This window comes from Bos mutus, chromosome 26 (genome assembly GCF_027580195.1).
Source record: "Bos mutus isolate GX-2022 chromosome 26, NWIPB_WYAK_1.1, whole genome shotgun sequence".
Lineage (NCBI taxonomy): Eukaryota > Metazoa > Chordata > Mammalia > Artiodactyla > Bovidae > Bos > Bos mutus.
This window is the reverse complement of record NC_091642.1, coordinates 33,096,085-33,112,525: the sequence shown is the minus strand read 5'-3', so window position 1 is coordinate 33,112,525 and position 16,441 is coordinate 33,096,085. Positions and strand designations below refer to the sequence as shown.

The 16,441-nt window shown below is 37.5% G+C and overlaps 1 protein-coding gene across 5 annotated transcripts in view; it reads right to left on the bottom strand.

Annotated features, from left to right (window-relative positions):
* Positions 1 to 16,441, bottom strand: part of ARHGAP19 (Rho GTPase activating protein 19) — a 69,159-nt gene that overhangs the window by 35,310 nt on the left and 17,408 nt on the right. For 3 of the 5 annotated variants that reach the window (XM_070363299.1, XM_070363302.1, XM_070363297.1), the window contains exons 2-4: positions 5,005 to 5,270; positions 3,691 to 3,771; positions 1,562 to 1,771 (exon numbers count right to left, since the gene is read on the bottom strand). In XM_070363299.1, the coding sequence (XP_070219400.1) occupies positions 1,562 to 1,771; positions 3,691 to 3,771; positions 5,005 to 5,270 (557 nt within the window). Of the gene's footprint in view, positions 1 to 1,561; positions 1,772 to 3,690; positions 3,772 to 5,004; positions 5,295 to 8,457; positions 8,502 to 16,441 lie in introns of those variants that run through there. The other 2 variants (XM_070363301.1, XM_070363298.1) reach the window with 2 other exon arrangements.

The following is a 16,441-nucleotide window of genomic DNA, read 5'->3' as shown; positions in this document are numbered from 1 at the left end:
TCCCTGCCTGTTATCAGTAAGGCATGTCAAATGCTACACCTGTGCCACACCTTAGCGTGATCTCAAAGACCAGTGAATCATGGGGTGGTGGAGGGGAAGTTTCAGATACTGTACTAAATTAACTCAACAGGAAAGCAAACAGAACAGGCATTATTCATGTTAACCCTTATAAAAAGAACTTATCAATATTTTCTATATCTTTTTCAAAGATCCAAAAACTTTTATTTCTCCCCCCAAAAAACTGTGATGATATCGAGTGTTAGTTGCTCCGGCGTGCCCAACTCTTTGCAACCCCATGGACCACAGCCCACCAGGCTCCTCTGTCCATGGGATTTTCCAGGCAAGAATACTGGAATGGGTTGCCATTTCCTTCTCCAGGGGATCTTCCCGACCCAGGGATGGAATCCGGATCTCCTGCACTGCAGGCAGATTCTTTACCGACTGAGCTACGAGGGAAGCCAAAACAACTATAAAGCTGTATAATATTCTAGAAATATTTTCTCATTTGTATCATCTAAATTGTTCCTGGAAGTGCTAACAAAATCTAATCTTACTTTAGAAATTCAAAACCTATTTTTTTCTAAGCGGTAAAAATTATTCAAAAGAAAAAAACCTATTTCTTTTCCTTAAGATTAGAAGCGAGAGAGAAAGGCTCAAGGGTAGAAAACTAGGTAAATACAGTATGGACGTTGATGCTGTGTGCACTTAGAGTCTATAGTAGCACAACTGCTGTGCAATTTAAGAATGAATTCCTTACCACACAGGCATAAAAGGAAAAGAGGAAACTGTTTATGAGCTGAAAATGGAACATTCTGCAAGACACAGTAAATTAAAAAAGCAAACCACAGAACCATGTGTATAACACCCTACCATTACATAAAAAGAGAGAAAAGAAATATATGCAGGTATTTGTAAGTGTCTAAAATCTCTCTGTAAGGATACATTAGAAATCAATAGTACTGGTTCTCTCTTGGAAGAAAAACTGAGTACCAGGGAACAGAGATGGAAAAGAGGCTTTTCACTGGATGCTCTTGGAACCTTTTGAATTTTAATTCATAAGAATGTATTGCCTATTTAGAAAACAAGCAAAATTATTTTTTAAAGAGCAAATTTTCAACAGTAGAGATGATCTCAACTGAGGCATATTAATACTTAGCAAAAGTTCCAAACCAAGGCAAATACATCAAAACTGTGACCATTGACTTGGGTGTGTCAATCAATCCAGTGAAAAGCATACATTAATTAAACAACTAAAATGTTCAAAGCACAATGCTAGGATCCATCAGGAACACAAAAATAAACAAAACCCAGACTGTATCTTCAAAGAAGTTTATTTGACAAAAAAATTTGACTAAATCAAACGTAACTAGCCAATGCTTATGAGTATTCAGAAAGCCCAGAACTATCATGAAGTCTTAACCAATATTAGCAGAAGTTACAAACAACACAATATTATTGTTTACAAACAACAGAATATTCTGTGGGTTACAAAAATATTCCAGATGACTTTACTAAATTGAAATAAATGTACCTACAGCCCCTTCTCACCTCCAATACTCACCAGCAATTTTGAGGTGTGCGTGAAAATGTTTATGTGTCAGCAGGGGCTCAGGTAACTCTCCTAGAAACATCTTCAGCAAGGTAGCAACATCATTTGAGTGAAACTCCCCTGATTCCAAGTCAATATCAGTTCCATTATTGAGAGCATCTCTTAAAATCTGCTGTCGGACACTATTCCCTGGTACTCTAAACAAACCCTCTACTCGTAAGTCTGTTCAGCATGGAAGAAGAACACAGGACAGGAAAAAAGAAACAGAGAATTATGATTAAAATAAGTCATCTAAAAGACCACTTTATATTTGAAAGACCCTTACAAAACCCTGAAGGAGGTTTTGCCTTTCTTCTCAGAGGAGCTGAGACCTACTGACCCCTGGGGAAACTTATCTGAACATCCCTGAGCACCCAGAGATCTTCCAGGCTGAGAGATGGTCCACCCAGGAGTCACTGAACCTCCTGAGGCACATCTGGAGACTGAATTTTATCCGGTTTTTTTTAACTCCTATTGAAATATAGTTGATTTAAAATGTTGTGTTAGCTTCAGGTATACAGCAAAGTGAGATATATATATATGTGAACGTTGCTCAGTCGTGTCCGACTCTTTGCGACCCCATGGACTACACAGTCCATGGAATTCTCCAGGCCAGGATACTGGAGTGGGTAGCCTTTCCCTTCTCCAAGGGATCTTCCCAACCCAGTGATCAAACCCAGGTCTCCCACATTGCAGGCAGATTCTTTACCAGCTGACCACAAGGGAAACCCATATATATATACATATATATATATGTATGTATGTATTAGATTATTTTGCATTATAGGTTATTACAAAATATTAAGTATAGTTCCCTGTGCTATGCAGTAGGTCCTTGTTGGTTATCTATTTTATATATAATAGAGCTTGAAAAATAAGTTGGAAGGAAAGCCACGTCTTCCTGAAGTCCCCTTCCCATGAGCCATCCCAGACTTTGTTGGAGGGGCTGAGTTTATCTGTGGAGGTACATTGCTCCTATAAACAGTTTCCCAGCCTAAAATGAATCGAGGGTCTCTGCACTACCCCAGGAATTAGAACTCTAATCTGTCAGATCACCTTTCCATCTAAGAGACTGCCAGAAGCTCAGTCATTCCAACTTAAGGATGCTTCCCTTCAACCTAGATTCTAAACTAATCTAAGGGTTAAAAAAGATGAGACACATTGTTTCAGTTTGATCTGGTAGAAGCATGAGAGGTCCTGTTTTCAGCTTAAGTATGTATTTTTCTGAATAGCTCCTTAATTCAGGTTTCCAAGTTGAAATGCCTACCAGCCACTCTGGCAACAGTAAATGAATGAACAGGAACCCTAACAAACTGATAAGCACCCACCTGTGCTCCAGATGACTGCGTCCCAAGAGGCCACAGGGCTCAAGTATGCTAGATCTTCCTGTTATCCAAAGAAAGCTGAAAACCTGGACTTTTCCCATTTTAAAAGACTGGAAACTAGTTTTATTTTTAACTTAATCAGCCAAACAAAACATGAAAATAGATAACTTAAGCCCTTAGGCTGTCAGTTTGTAACCTCTGCTCTAGCTCCCAGCACAGTGTCCCAGGTAGAGCAAGCCAAAAATAACCATTAGTGTTGAATTCATCATGGCATCACATAAAGCCACACATTTTATATACACTCAGCTGTGCCAAGTACTTAAAGCAATGACATATCCAGTATGACTACTAAAAAAGTGAAAAGGGAATTAAGTTGAGTGTGTTTTAATCAGAGAATTCTAGAGTTCAAAGGTATCTTTGGTGATAAATTATTATCCCTGGAATAAATGTTGAGACTCTTTAGAAGCAATGTATTTTTTCCAGAAGATGCGCCTCTCTCAATCCAGGGCAAAATGTGATTTCATAGACACTATCTAATGTGTGTGTGTATATGTGTGAGTGTGTGTGTGTGTGTTTGAGAGTATAAAGCAAATCAATACATGAGATGAAATTTATAAGGAAATATATTGAGAAACATGCCACCTGAAATTATCATTGATTAATTAGCGTCTTTGCTAATGGTTAACTGACACCTACTAACTCAAGGATATTAAGCTCCCAATAGAAAACTGACAACTGTTCATTAACAAAGAATTAAAAAATTTCAAGTAGTCTTACTCTTGTGTAGATATTCAATCAGTTGGTATATCTGGGCAATGCCTTCCTCTGTCAGTGGGGATCCAAAGACTACTCCTTTTTCTGAAAAAAGCCATACAATAGAACAAGGCTATATTTTCCATAAACAGTACAAAATCAGCATATTTAAAATCAGCATACCCCTCAAGCATCCTGTGTCACAGTTGAGCAAGTATGTTCACATGGTCAGTACAAAAAAACTTTAGAGTTGGAAGTACATCAGAAAATGTAATCAGGGAGAGGGAGAGGGTGGGATGATTTGGGAGAATGGCATTGAAATACGTATAATATCATATAGGAAACGAGTCACCAGTCCAGGTTCGATGCATGATACTGGATGCTTGGGGCTGGTACACCGGGACGACCCAGAGGGATGGTATGGGGAGGGAGGAGGGAGGAGGGTTCGGGATGGGCAATACGTGTATACCTGTGGTGGATTCACTTAGATATTTGGCAAAACCAATACAATATTGTAAAGTTTAAAAATAAAATAAAATTAAAAAAAGAAAAAAGAAAATGCAATCAGAACATCTTTCAATCAACTCTCTGCAAGTTTAATCTTACATAGTAGGTTCCCTGAAGGCAAAGACCATCTTCTTCTTTAATTAACAATACTTGGAATATTGATATTTAATTTAAAAACAAACAAAAAATAGAACTTATACCCATGATTATTAGAACATGATAGATTATCCACTAGAGTTGGTATAGGGTCTAACCTGTTATGTTTAAACTTTTTTGCTGCCCTTGGGATTTCCTTATATTTAATAAAACAAAATGGAATCTCTTTCACATCTTATCAAAAACAGTGTTAATAATCATAATTTATAGTATATAAAACTAATAACTTATTTCTGAGAAGGCTTTTTGATTCATAAGTATTAATATTTACCTTATCAAAGCATTCTATGGAATGAAAACATTAGAGAACTACTGCAATAAAACTACTGCAATAAAAAAATGGTCAAACTTTCTTTACTGTAGTCACCAGCTGTATAACTTTGTTCTTTTAATATTTTTAGTATAGTATTAATAGAGCATGAAAATCAAGGTGCTCCTGATAACTATGTAAACGAATCATGCTATTTTCTGGAGACTGATATATATGCTTTAATTAATCTAGGTAATTTTTATAATTTTTATCAATGTTACTTAAAGTTTTACTATTCATGTAATGAAAAAAATGACTAAAAAAATGCTTTACAATAATAGTAACTCCTCCACGAATGTGCAAATGTTTGGAGTAGAGCCCAGGAAGCAACTGAGACCTGCCCCCTTCACAGACACAATTCCTACCCTTTCGCTTGAGAGACATTAGAGACCGGAAGAATCCTGATGCCGGGCCTGCCCCACCAGGCAACTTAAGGTCCTCTTCTCCCATTAGCTGAGCCAACTCAGTTCCAGGTAGATCAATAAGTCTTGTAATATTGCTGACCACCAACTCAGTGAACACCTCAGGTTTCTCATGTCGGAGTTTCTCCACAAAAAAGTCAGGATTGAAGATAATGGGCTGACTTTGAAGGGAAGAGTCATTGCAGATGACAAAGTTGCAGATAGCTTCACTGAAAACAATGAAACAGAAGAATCTTTGAGGGGATCATTTTTGTATGCGTTTTTCATTCCCTCTCAACAACACAATTATTCATTCTTTCTGTGGGCTCATCTACATATACCAGTCTTTTGAAAACCTAATACTTAATCTGTTGACTGCACAAAGGAGACAAGCTGGACTCGCTGCTGTTTAGGTTATACCCACATAGATACTCAGAAATTTAGTTTAAAGAAAAGACATCAGATAGCCTCTATGGTATGACCTGAATTTGCCTCTTAATTTTACACATTCAGTCTACAAGAAGATAAGACCCTTACAGCCTCCTGAGTCTAACAGTAGTTTAGAATTGGCAGCCACAGAGACCACATTTCCTTATTAAAAGTTAAACCCTAAACCATCATCATTGTTAAATACTTTTAAAACGTTAGACCTGCAACTGTTCCCCCTAACATGGCAATGGGCAATCATTAAATTAAGGCCTTCTTGAGTGCACATGTTCAGTCACCTCAGTCACGTCTGACTCTGTGTGACCCTAGGGACTGTAGCCTGCCAGGCTCCTCTCTCCATGGGATTCTCCAGGCAAGAATAATGGAGTGGGTTGTCAAGCCCTCCTCCAGATCTTCCCAACCCAGGTATTGCAACTGTGTCTCCTGGGTCTCCAGCATTGCCTCTCCTGCGTCTCCTGCATTGCAGGCAGATTCTTTACCACTGAGCCACCAGGGAAGCCCCCTCTCAGGAGTACAGCCAGCATATGGTATTTCCCATCTGGTGATCAACTGCTGATAGTACCACAGTCAGGCTACTCGCAAATGCCACAGAAACCACAGGACAGTAAGCATGAGGCTACTGAAGAGACAAAACTATATCTAGTATAATAGACATTTCGAAGACATTTACTCTACACTCAAGGTCTTTTGGTTCCTAGGTCCCTACACAGACAGGTGTTTCCTTATAATCAGTCCCTTTCAGTTGAGCCAAGTATCCCTGGATTCTGTTCCTCATAACCAAAAAGCCTTAACTAGAATGGAAGGCACTTACAGGTACACAAAATAGATATTAATTCAGCCTTGCCCAGGTTCAGAAATAGGTTTTATTTTAAAATCCTTTGTTCTGGATGTCTCTGGCCCATCGTCTAAGTCCAAACTTTGCTCAAGGTCCTTCCTCTCTAAGGCACTTGGAAAAAAATTCATATTTTGCTTCTTCTATCTCTTCCATCACTGAGTAATACTCAGCAGATATGTTCTGTTGGCCCCTGATCTTACCTGGTTTTCCACTCCTACATTATCTGGGCTATACTGGAAAAGCTCCTTTGACTCTCAGAAATACTTTCTTCCTTATTGTTTTCTAATACGTAATTACTAAATTCTTTTTACTTTTAACATGTACATATAAGAACTGTATTATTCCATCTCTTGTAGCAGACACATCACCGCCTGTTTGTATCTATTATCAATTATCTCTAATGGCTTGTTCTAATTCTTATTATATAAACAGTCATCTATTATGCAACCAATGAGTAGATGTAACACAAACCAGAAAGAACAACTGACTCACATCTGTCAGGCAAAGCTGAAATTTACCTGACTCGATCAAACAGTCCCACAATAAAACAATCACAACTTACAAGTTTCCACAACACCCTAGCTACCAAACCTCTGTTCCAGGAAAAATTATACCTCTACATATTAAACATAACTAATCTCTAACACACTTTACCACTACTACCTGGATCTCTTTTTTTTTTTTGCCCACAGCCTGTGGGATCCTAGTTTCCCTGCAGTGGAAGCACAGTCTTAACCGCGGGACGGCTGGGGAAGTTTTACAAAGATCATCTTTAATTTGGTATAATGAAAACAAGGTGTGGGTAAACTTGAGCGTTCATCTCTATGTCCTTGAAAAGTTATTACCTAATTTTAATCAACAGCCCAAGTGTTCAGTTGGTGACTACCAAATTTCTTTCTTTTCTCTAAAATGATAATATAAGAATTCACATAAAACTTAAAAATTATAAATATGTGTTCTCAAGCCAAAGTCTTAAGAAAGAGAACTAAAAATGCTCTTTCCTCAACCTTTTTACATACTAAGGCTAAAGATGCCAATGATTTAAAGATGCCAATGATTATGATATGAGCCAATTAAAATCAAAAAGAATCTTCATCCTAAGTCATTGACAAAGCCTCTTTTTATTTTAAATGTTGCCTTATTTCAGTCAAGATATGAGTCAATAGATTATTATTTATAATCACTGCCAATGAGAAATTACTACTGTACTGAGAGAGCCAGAAAATCATGAAATGGATTAGCAGCAAAAGAGTCTTATAATTTATCAAATCTAAGCTTTTATGACTGTCACATCTCTTTTAATTCTGAAAAGCAATTCAGATCAAATTAATTCTAACATATAAATGTACATGAACAGCATCCATTATATTCCTAAAGTAGAAATACATACATACATATAACCTCCAGATCTTCAGTTTATTAATATCCAGAGTAAGACTCAGTTGAGATTCCAAAACTTACATAAGAGTTGACCTTCAGGCACTAAACTGGATCAAATACACATGCAGAAAGGAGCTAGAAGCACAAAACCCTACCTACATTGTTTCTCAACAGGATCCTTTCTGACTCTGTTCCCTCATAGTTAGAACAGGCAGGAGAATAAGTAAGTTCAAGGCTGCCCCCACCTATTTACAAGGAATACAAGAAAAAGATACCTAAGGAGTCCTAATACAGAAGTAACCAGTAAGCAAACACAGTTTCTTTTCCCCTTCCACTTTCTCTCCCTTTCCTTCCCATAATCATTCACTTTTGTTTTGTCTCACTTTAATTTCTTAAACCTAATTCTTTTTTGTCCTCTTCCTTATTTTTTCTGAGTGGAGCATGTGGTAAGACAAAAATGGAGAGAAATGGTTAAAAAGAAGTAAAACGGAAGATAAGAGAAGGAAAAGACAGATACAGTAGGTAATGCTTTTAAATTATCCGCATATCACAAAGTCCAATAATCTCTTTCCATGGAATACATAGTACCACAATGTAAAGCTAAGAATATCAAGGAACATGGTGAAGAACTTAAAAGAAGAGCTAAAGAAAAAAAATACTATTATTAAGCAAAACCACCTTCTCCCTCTACAGTAACTAATTTTAAAATGAGCTGTAAGTTTGTTCAAGTTTAAGAAAAAAAATTAATTTCTTACATAAGTGCTGAAAGCTTCTGATGAGGCATTGGTAAATCGAAGAGACAGGAAAAAAACTTTCTCCTTGTTTGTTGTAACAATGAAACCCTCCTTTCCCTGCCCTATCACAGCCTACACAAATTCCAGATATGTTAGAGGACACAAGGCACATTATGTGGCCTGAAAGGCAGTACTTATTAGGACTCTTAAGCATTCATCTGCAAGTAGGAACAAAACAGAAATTTAAAACTGGACCAGTTAATTATATTTGCCAACACGCAGATGAAGCTCAACAGTCTCCCATCACATTGAACACTGCATTAGACAAAACAATCACACAATATAAGAGTATAAGGACAAGCATATAAAGGCAAGAGCAATCCCTACACAAAAAATAAATTCCAGACAGAATAAAGGTCTAAATATAAAAAGTCAAACTTGGAAAAAAAATAAATTAATGGGGCAGAGGAAAGCATTCTTAAACACAATATAAAATGTACAATCCACAAAGAGAAGACTGAAACATTTAACTACATCAAAATTTTAAATGTCTGTTCAACAAATGACATTATAAACAAAGTTCTTAAAAAATGAAGTCACAGTACCTCTGGAGAGGGGAACTGGATGAAAGAACAGGAGTGGGAGAGAAACTTTTCACTGTATGTTTTGTATTTTCTGGATTTTCGATTCAAGTGAACATATTAACACTACTCATTCATAATAAATAAATGAATTTAAAATTTTTAAGTATTAATAAAAGATAAGCTATAAGCTGAAAAAAAACTTTTATTCATACAAAAGGATTAGTATTCAGAATTTATCAATATGACTAAAATTTATAAGAAAAACACTCAAAGAAAATTAGTCAAAAGATATGACCAATTCATAGAAGAGAGGTTAAATAACTAATAAATATGAAAATAATCCTAACTTTAGAAGTTAAAAAGGTAAAGCAAATTCAAAAATGGTATCTTCCGCCATCTATCATTTTGGCATAAACTATCAGATTTAGTGAAAGTCGCTCACTCATGTCCGACTCTTTGCAACCCCCTGGACTGAACAGTCCATGGAATTCTCCAGGCCAGAATACTGGACTGGGTAGCCATTCCCCTCTCCTAGAGATCTTCCCAACCCAGGGATCGAACCCAGGTCTCCCACTTTACAGGCAGATTCTTTACCAGCTGAGTTACCAGGGAAGCCTATCAGATTCAGGTGATACCAGATTAGGGTGATATCTTCTTATTCTTAGTTTGCTAAGGGTTATTTATTTATTATACTGAGTCTGTGCTTCAGTTCAGTCGCTCTGTCATGTCCAACTCTTTGCGACCCCATGGACTGCAGCACATCAGGCTTCCCTGTCCATCACCAACTCCCGGAGTTTACTCAAAACTCATGTCCATCGAGTCAGTGACACTACCCAATCATCTCATCCCCTGTTGTCCCCTTCTCCTGCCTTGAATCTTTCCCAGCATCACAGTCTTTTCCAGTGAGTCTGTTCTTTGCATCAGGTGGCCAAAGAATTGGAGTTGTAGCTTCAGCATCGGTCCTTCCAATGAACATTCAGGACTGATTTCCTTTAGGATTGACTGGCTGGATCTCCTTGCAGGCCAAGGGACTCTCAAGGGTCTTCTCCAACTCCACAGTCCAAAAGCATCAATTCTTCAGTGCTCAGCTTTCTTTATACTCCAACTCTCACATCCGTACATGACTACTGGAAAAACCATAGCTTTGACTAGATGGACCTTTGTTGGCTAAGTAATATCTCTGCTTTTTAATATGCTGTCTAGGTTGGTCATAGCTTTCCTGCCAGGGAGTAAGCGTCTTTTAATTTCATGGCTGCAATCACCATCTGCAGTGATTTTGGAGCCCCAAAAAATAAAGTTTGTCAGTTTCCATTGTTTCCCCATCTATTTGCCATGAAGTGATGGGACCAGATGCCATGATCTTAGTTTTCTCAATGTTGAGTTTTAAGCCAACTTTTTCACTCTCATCTTTCGCTTTCATCAAGAGGCTCTTTAGTTCTTCACTTTCTGCTATGAGGGTGGTGTCATCTGCATATCTGAGGTTATTGATATTTCTCCCCACAATCTTGATTCCAGCTTGTGCTTCATCCAGCCCAGCATTTCACATGAGTATCTGCTTAGTATTATCAAAAATTTTTGATAATCATGTAATTTTTCTCCTTTGTTTATGTAGTGAATGGTACTGACTAATGTTAAACCAACTGGGTATTTCTAGAATAAACCAAATATTGTAGTGATGTTTTATCATTTTTATATGCTGCTGAGTTTGGTTTACTAATTGTTTGTTTAGGTTTCTCCATATATGTCCCAAGTGAGATTATCATAGAATTGTCCTTTCTTATATTTTTCTTCATTAGGTTTTATATCAAGGTTGTGCTGGCCTGTCAAAGTGAGTTGGGGAGTGTGTCCTATTTTTCTATTTTCTGAAAAAGTTTAAGTGCTACTGTCATTTCTTCCTTAAGTGATGGAATTGGCTGATGAAGTCATCTGAACCTAGAGTTTTCTTTGTAAGGTTTTTAATTATATATATTCAATTTATTTTGTGTTACAGAACTATTCAAATTTTCTATTTCTTCTTGTATTAATTTTGATAAGTTGTATATTTCTTTATTGGCATAAACTTGTTCGTAATATCCTCTGAGGAACTTATTAACGTGTCCAGGTTCCATAGTGATCTGCTCGTCCTTGTTCCTGATACTGGTAATTTTTTTCTTTAATTTATGAATCTTATTAGAGATTTATCGATTTTTATTAGCATTGTCAAGGTTCCAGTTTTTGGGTTTGCTGAATTCCTCTATTACATGTTTGGTATTTATTTCACTAACATCTGTTCTGATCTTTATTACTTCCTTTCTTCTTTACTGGACTCAGGATAAGGTGCTACAAATCAATGGGGAATGAATGACCTTTTCACTGAATGGTGCTGAGACATGTGGACAACTATAGGGGGAAAAAGTGAAAACTGACACCTATGTCACTATGCTGCTGCTGCTAAGTCGCTTCAGTCGTGTCCGACTCTGTGCGACCCCAGAGACGGCAGCCCACCAGGCTCCCCCGTCCCTGGGATTCTCCAGGCAAGAGCACTGGAGTGGGTTGCCATTTCCTTCTCCAGTGCATGAAAATGAAAAGTGAAAGTGAAGTTGCTCAGTCGTGTCCGACTCTTAGCGACCCCATAGACTGCAGCCCACCAGGCTCCTCCATCCATGGGATTTTCCAGGCAAGAGTACTCGAGTGGGGTGCCATTGCCTTCTCCAATGTCACTATACACAAGGTCAATTTTGGGTGAATTATTGATTTAACGGTGAAAAACAAAACAGTAACCCTACTAGAAGGTTAATATAGAAGAATATATTATTGAACTCAGAGTGGGGAAATAATTTTTAAATTACACATTAAAAATAGCAACCACAAAGAAAAAGCTCAATACTTTTGAGTTCATTAAAATAAGAACTATGTTATCAAAAGACACCATTAAGAAAGTAAAAAATATATCTACAATATATATGGTGGGGAAATATATCTACAATATATATGGTTAAAAAAGGCTCATACCCTGAATATATACAGATGTCGTACAATCAATATGAAAAAATAAATAACCAACAGAAAAACAAGCATGAGATTTCAAGAAACTCTCATTTTAAAAACTACTCAATACCTCTAGACATCAAAGAACTGCAAATTAAAAATCAATGACATACTATCATCCAACAGAATGGCTAAAATTGACAATACCAAGGATTAGAGAAAATAATTCTAACTTTATAAAGTAACTATTTTATACAGATAGTGGGGCTATAACTGCTTCATCTTATCTACAATATGAATGAACAAGTATACCCTATGAGCAACAATTCTAAAAACATGTCTAGCATGTGCATGCAGCAACATGGGCACCAAAAATCCCAAGCAAGAATGTTCACTGATACATTAATTTCTAAGCAGCCAAAACTGGAAGCAAAATGTCCAGCAGAATGGTTTTTAAAATGTGGCATATATAATAGCAATTTTCTTTAATGCTACTTATGTATTGATTTATTTTTGGCTGTCCTGGGTGGGTCCTCCGTGTACTGGGCTTTTCTCTAGTTGTCGCGAGCAAGGGCTGCTCTTCACTGCAGTGCACAGGCTTCTCACTGCCATTTCCTCTCTTGTTCCGGAGCACAGGCTCACCGGCTTCAGTAGTTGCAGCGCGAGGGCTCAGTAGTTGCCGCTCCCGGTCTCTAGAGCACAGGCTCAATAGTTGGGCCCATGAGCTTAGTTACTCCGCAGCATGTGAAATCCTCCTGGATCAGGGATCAAACCCGTGTCTCCTGCGCTGGCAGGCAGATTCTTTAATAATGGGAGATTTTATAGCAATGAAAAAGGACAAAGTCCAGTTACATACACAATCATGAATGAATCTCACAGATAACTGAGCAAAAGATGTCCTTCTCTCTCTCTCATACACACATACACACACACAAACTACTTACTATATAATGCTATTTTCATATCAAATTTTAAAAACAGACAAAAAATATAGTGTTTAGAGATAAGTCTCCAATTTACAATGGTTCAACTTACAATTGTTCAACTCTATGATGGTGTGAAAACAATATGCATTCACTAGAAACTCTACTTCAAATTTTTGAATTTTGATCTTTTCCTGGGCTAGCAATATGTAGTACAATACTGTTTGGTGATGCTGGGCAGCAGCAACGAGCCACAACTCCCAGGTAGCCACGAGGTCATGAGGGTAAACCAAAACATTTACAACCATTCTGGTTTTTGACTTTTAATACAGTATTCAATATAGTACATGAGATATTCAATACTTTATTATAAAATAGGCTTTGTTTTAAATGATTCTGACCAACTACAGGCTAATGTGAGTGGTCTGAGCATGTTTAAGTTAGGCTAGGCTAAGCTATCATGTTCAATAGGTTGGGTGTATTAAATGAATTTTCAACTCTATTGTAAAGCAAGGAAGAATTGTACTTGCTTAAGTAGCAAATTGTAGAGAAAAGCAAAGATGTATTTACCATTCAGGATAATGGTTACGTTTGGGGGTTAGTGATTATGAGAAGACAAGAGGGCATAAGGAGAGTTTCTAGGGTGCTAGCACTGTTTTGGGAAAAAGTATTAGGCTGTGGCAGAGAAGGTAATGGCACCCCACTCCAGTACTCTTGCCTGGAAAATCCATGGACAGAGGAGCCTGGTAGGCTGCAGTCCATGGGGTCGCTAAGAGTCGGACCAGACTGAGCGACTTCACTTTCACTTTTCTCTTTCATGCATTGGAGAAGGAAATGGCAACCCACTCCAGTATTCTTGTCTGGAGAATCCCAGGGATGGCGGAGCCTGGTGGGCTGCTGTCTATGGGGTCGCACAGAGTCCGACATGACCGAAGCGACTTAGCATTAGCATTAGCATTAGGCTGTGGGGAAACGGAGTGATTCATTTGAAGTAAATATGGAAAATGCTGAGATTTGTTGAAGCTGGGTATTAGAAAGAGTATTGATTATTACTTGTATGTATAATCAGTATCTTTCATGACAATTTTTTTTAAAAAACCAAGTATAGATTTGACCTAAATCTTGGTACAATTTGATGTAAATATCACAGAAAATCAAAATACAGTATATACTAAAGATTAATTTCCTCATCATAAAAGTTTTTGCATAGATGGCTAGTACCAGGAGAATTAGTAGTTAGGTATAAAGGCAAACAGAGATAGCAAAGACTTCAGTATTTAAGAGCATATACCAGGGCATTCAAAGCCGGTGCTCTGGGACAACCCAGAGGGATGGGGTGGGGAGGAAGGTGGGAGGGGGGTTTAGCACGGGGGTACACATGTACACCTGTGGCTGATCCATGTCGATGTATGGCAAAAACCACCACAATATTGTAAAGAATCAGCCTCCAATTAAAATAAATAAATTTGTTAAAAATTAAAATAAAGGACTATAAGAATAGAAGAAAAAAAAAGCATATACTAAGCAACCATCCCAAAGAGTAACAGAGGCAAGACTTATCCCTTAAAAAGGGTATTTTTAATACCAATAGTCTGCAGTGATTACTTTTACCACTAGATGGAACTCTACATGTAAGGTGATATGCTTAGTGAAGGACTGGAAACAAAATCCACAGCTGAAAAATCAATTACATAAAAATGAAATGCAAGTGCTTTTAAAGCATTTTGAACCCATGAATCTGTAAAATTCAAGGCAGTGGGAAAAAAAAAAAAACAACCCTGTATCCTACAGATGTATCTTTTGGCTGACTACTCCCAAAAATGCATGCCCACAAAACTAAATGTTTCCTCCCTAGTGAACTACTTAACCTGATTTGTTCTCCAAGAACCACAATCTTGGCAACATCTTTCAAAATAGGAGCTATATTTAAAGTTGTCTAAACCTGACTTACCACCCTGAGAGAAGTATGTACTCTCTTACTATGTTTTCAACCTTAGCTGTGAAACATGGCTTTAAATGTGTCACTTTATTGAAGAGCTGTTAGATATGAATACATACAAGTATTAAACAAGAGGCTATTATTTCTCCCTTTTTCTACCTATACCAGCCAAAGTTAAACTGGTATGAAAGTTGTACATAAACAAAAAGGATAAAGTGGGCTCCAGGTGTTCAAGCTGGCAGGTTTTTTATAACACAGGTTAAGGCTGATAAGTAGTACCACAGTTTTTCAGGAAATAATATCCAATTCCTTAAACAAAAATTTTGAAACACTTACATCCCAAGATCTGCCCTTAAGAGTAGCTGCCCAAGGTTTAGTAATATGGACCTCTTATCACTAATTTAGACTTCAGGCAATGGCACCCCACTCCAGTACTCTTGCCTGGAAAATCCCATGGACGGAGGAGCCTGGTAGGCTGCAGTCCATGGGGTCGCTAAGAGTCGGACACGACTGAGCGACTTCACTTTCACTTTTCACTTTCTTGCATTGGAGAAGGAAATGGCAACCCACTCCAGTGTTCTTGCCTGGAGAATCCCAGGGATGGGGGAGCCTGGTGGGCTGCCGTCTATGGGGTCGCACAGAGTTGGACATGACTGAAGCGACTTAGCAGCAGCAGTCTACAAAAATTTATTTGGCCCCTTTATTTGATCCCAACTTGAACTAATTTCAGACTACTAGAGCAACTTTATCGGAATTAAAGTGGCAGATGAAGGAATTCCTCATTGTTTACCCTCTTAACCTAAGCATTCTGCAAATGTGGTCAAGATTTTAACCCTATGAAATGACAATGGAAAGTTCTCAGTCTAAAGGACTAATTTGTCTTCCTCTGAGTACCAATAATGCAAGTTAATTAACATATATTTAATTTGTCAATTTTTATCCCTTTGGGTGTCACAAGAATTGGTATTAATTGTTTCTGCCACTTCGCTTACTTTTTCTCACCAAGGCTGGTGAACAATTGGAAGAAAGTTTACTTGTATTGGAAAAGTAACATGAAAATTCCCTATTTATTTGGAGAAAGTTCTATAGGATGCTTCACTGACAAAAGATTGTCTCTCTTATTACATAAAAACTGTTTACCCCTCAAAAAAGTACAGTCAAAGCTTCAGGAGACTCTTTTCCTATAGACTTTAAATGCCATGAGTCTCAGGCAATTAAAACCAATAGATTTCTACCTATGATCAGATTACATTTCAAAAGACTACTTCTAAATCCACTTGTTCCAAAGTCCAGAATGATACTATCCAAGAGACTGCTAATGCTTTTGCTCTGGCACATGACTGTTCGTATCTATACAACTTCACATACTGAAAATTCTTAAGAGTTTTAATATCTTAGTCAGTACTCAATGAACCTAATAGTAAGTCTCTTCATCAGCTAGCATAAGAAAGTGAGTTGCTTTTCTGAGGCACATATTAGCCAAACAAGAAATCAAGTTACTCACATGTCATTTAAATTCAAACTAATTGTGATCTACCTAGTACTTTGTAATTTTAAGAAGCTGTAAGGTACAGGAACAAACTAAAACAAAC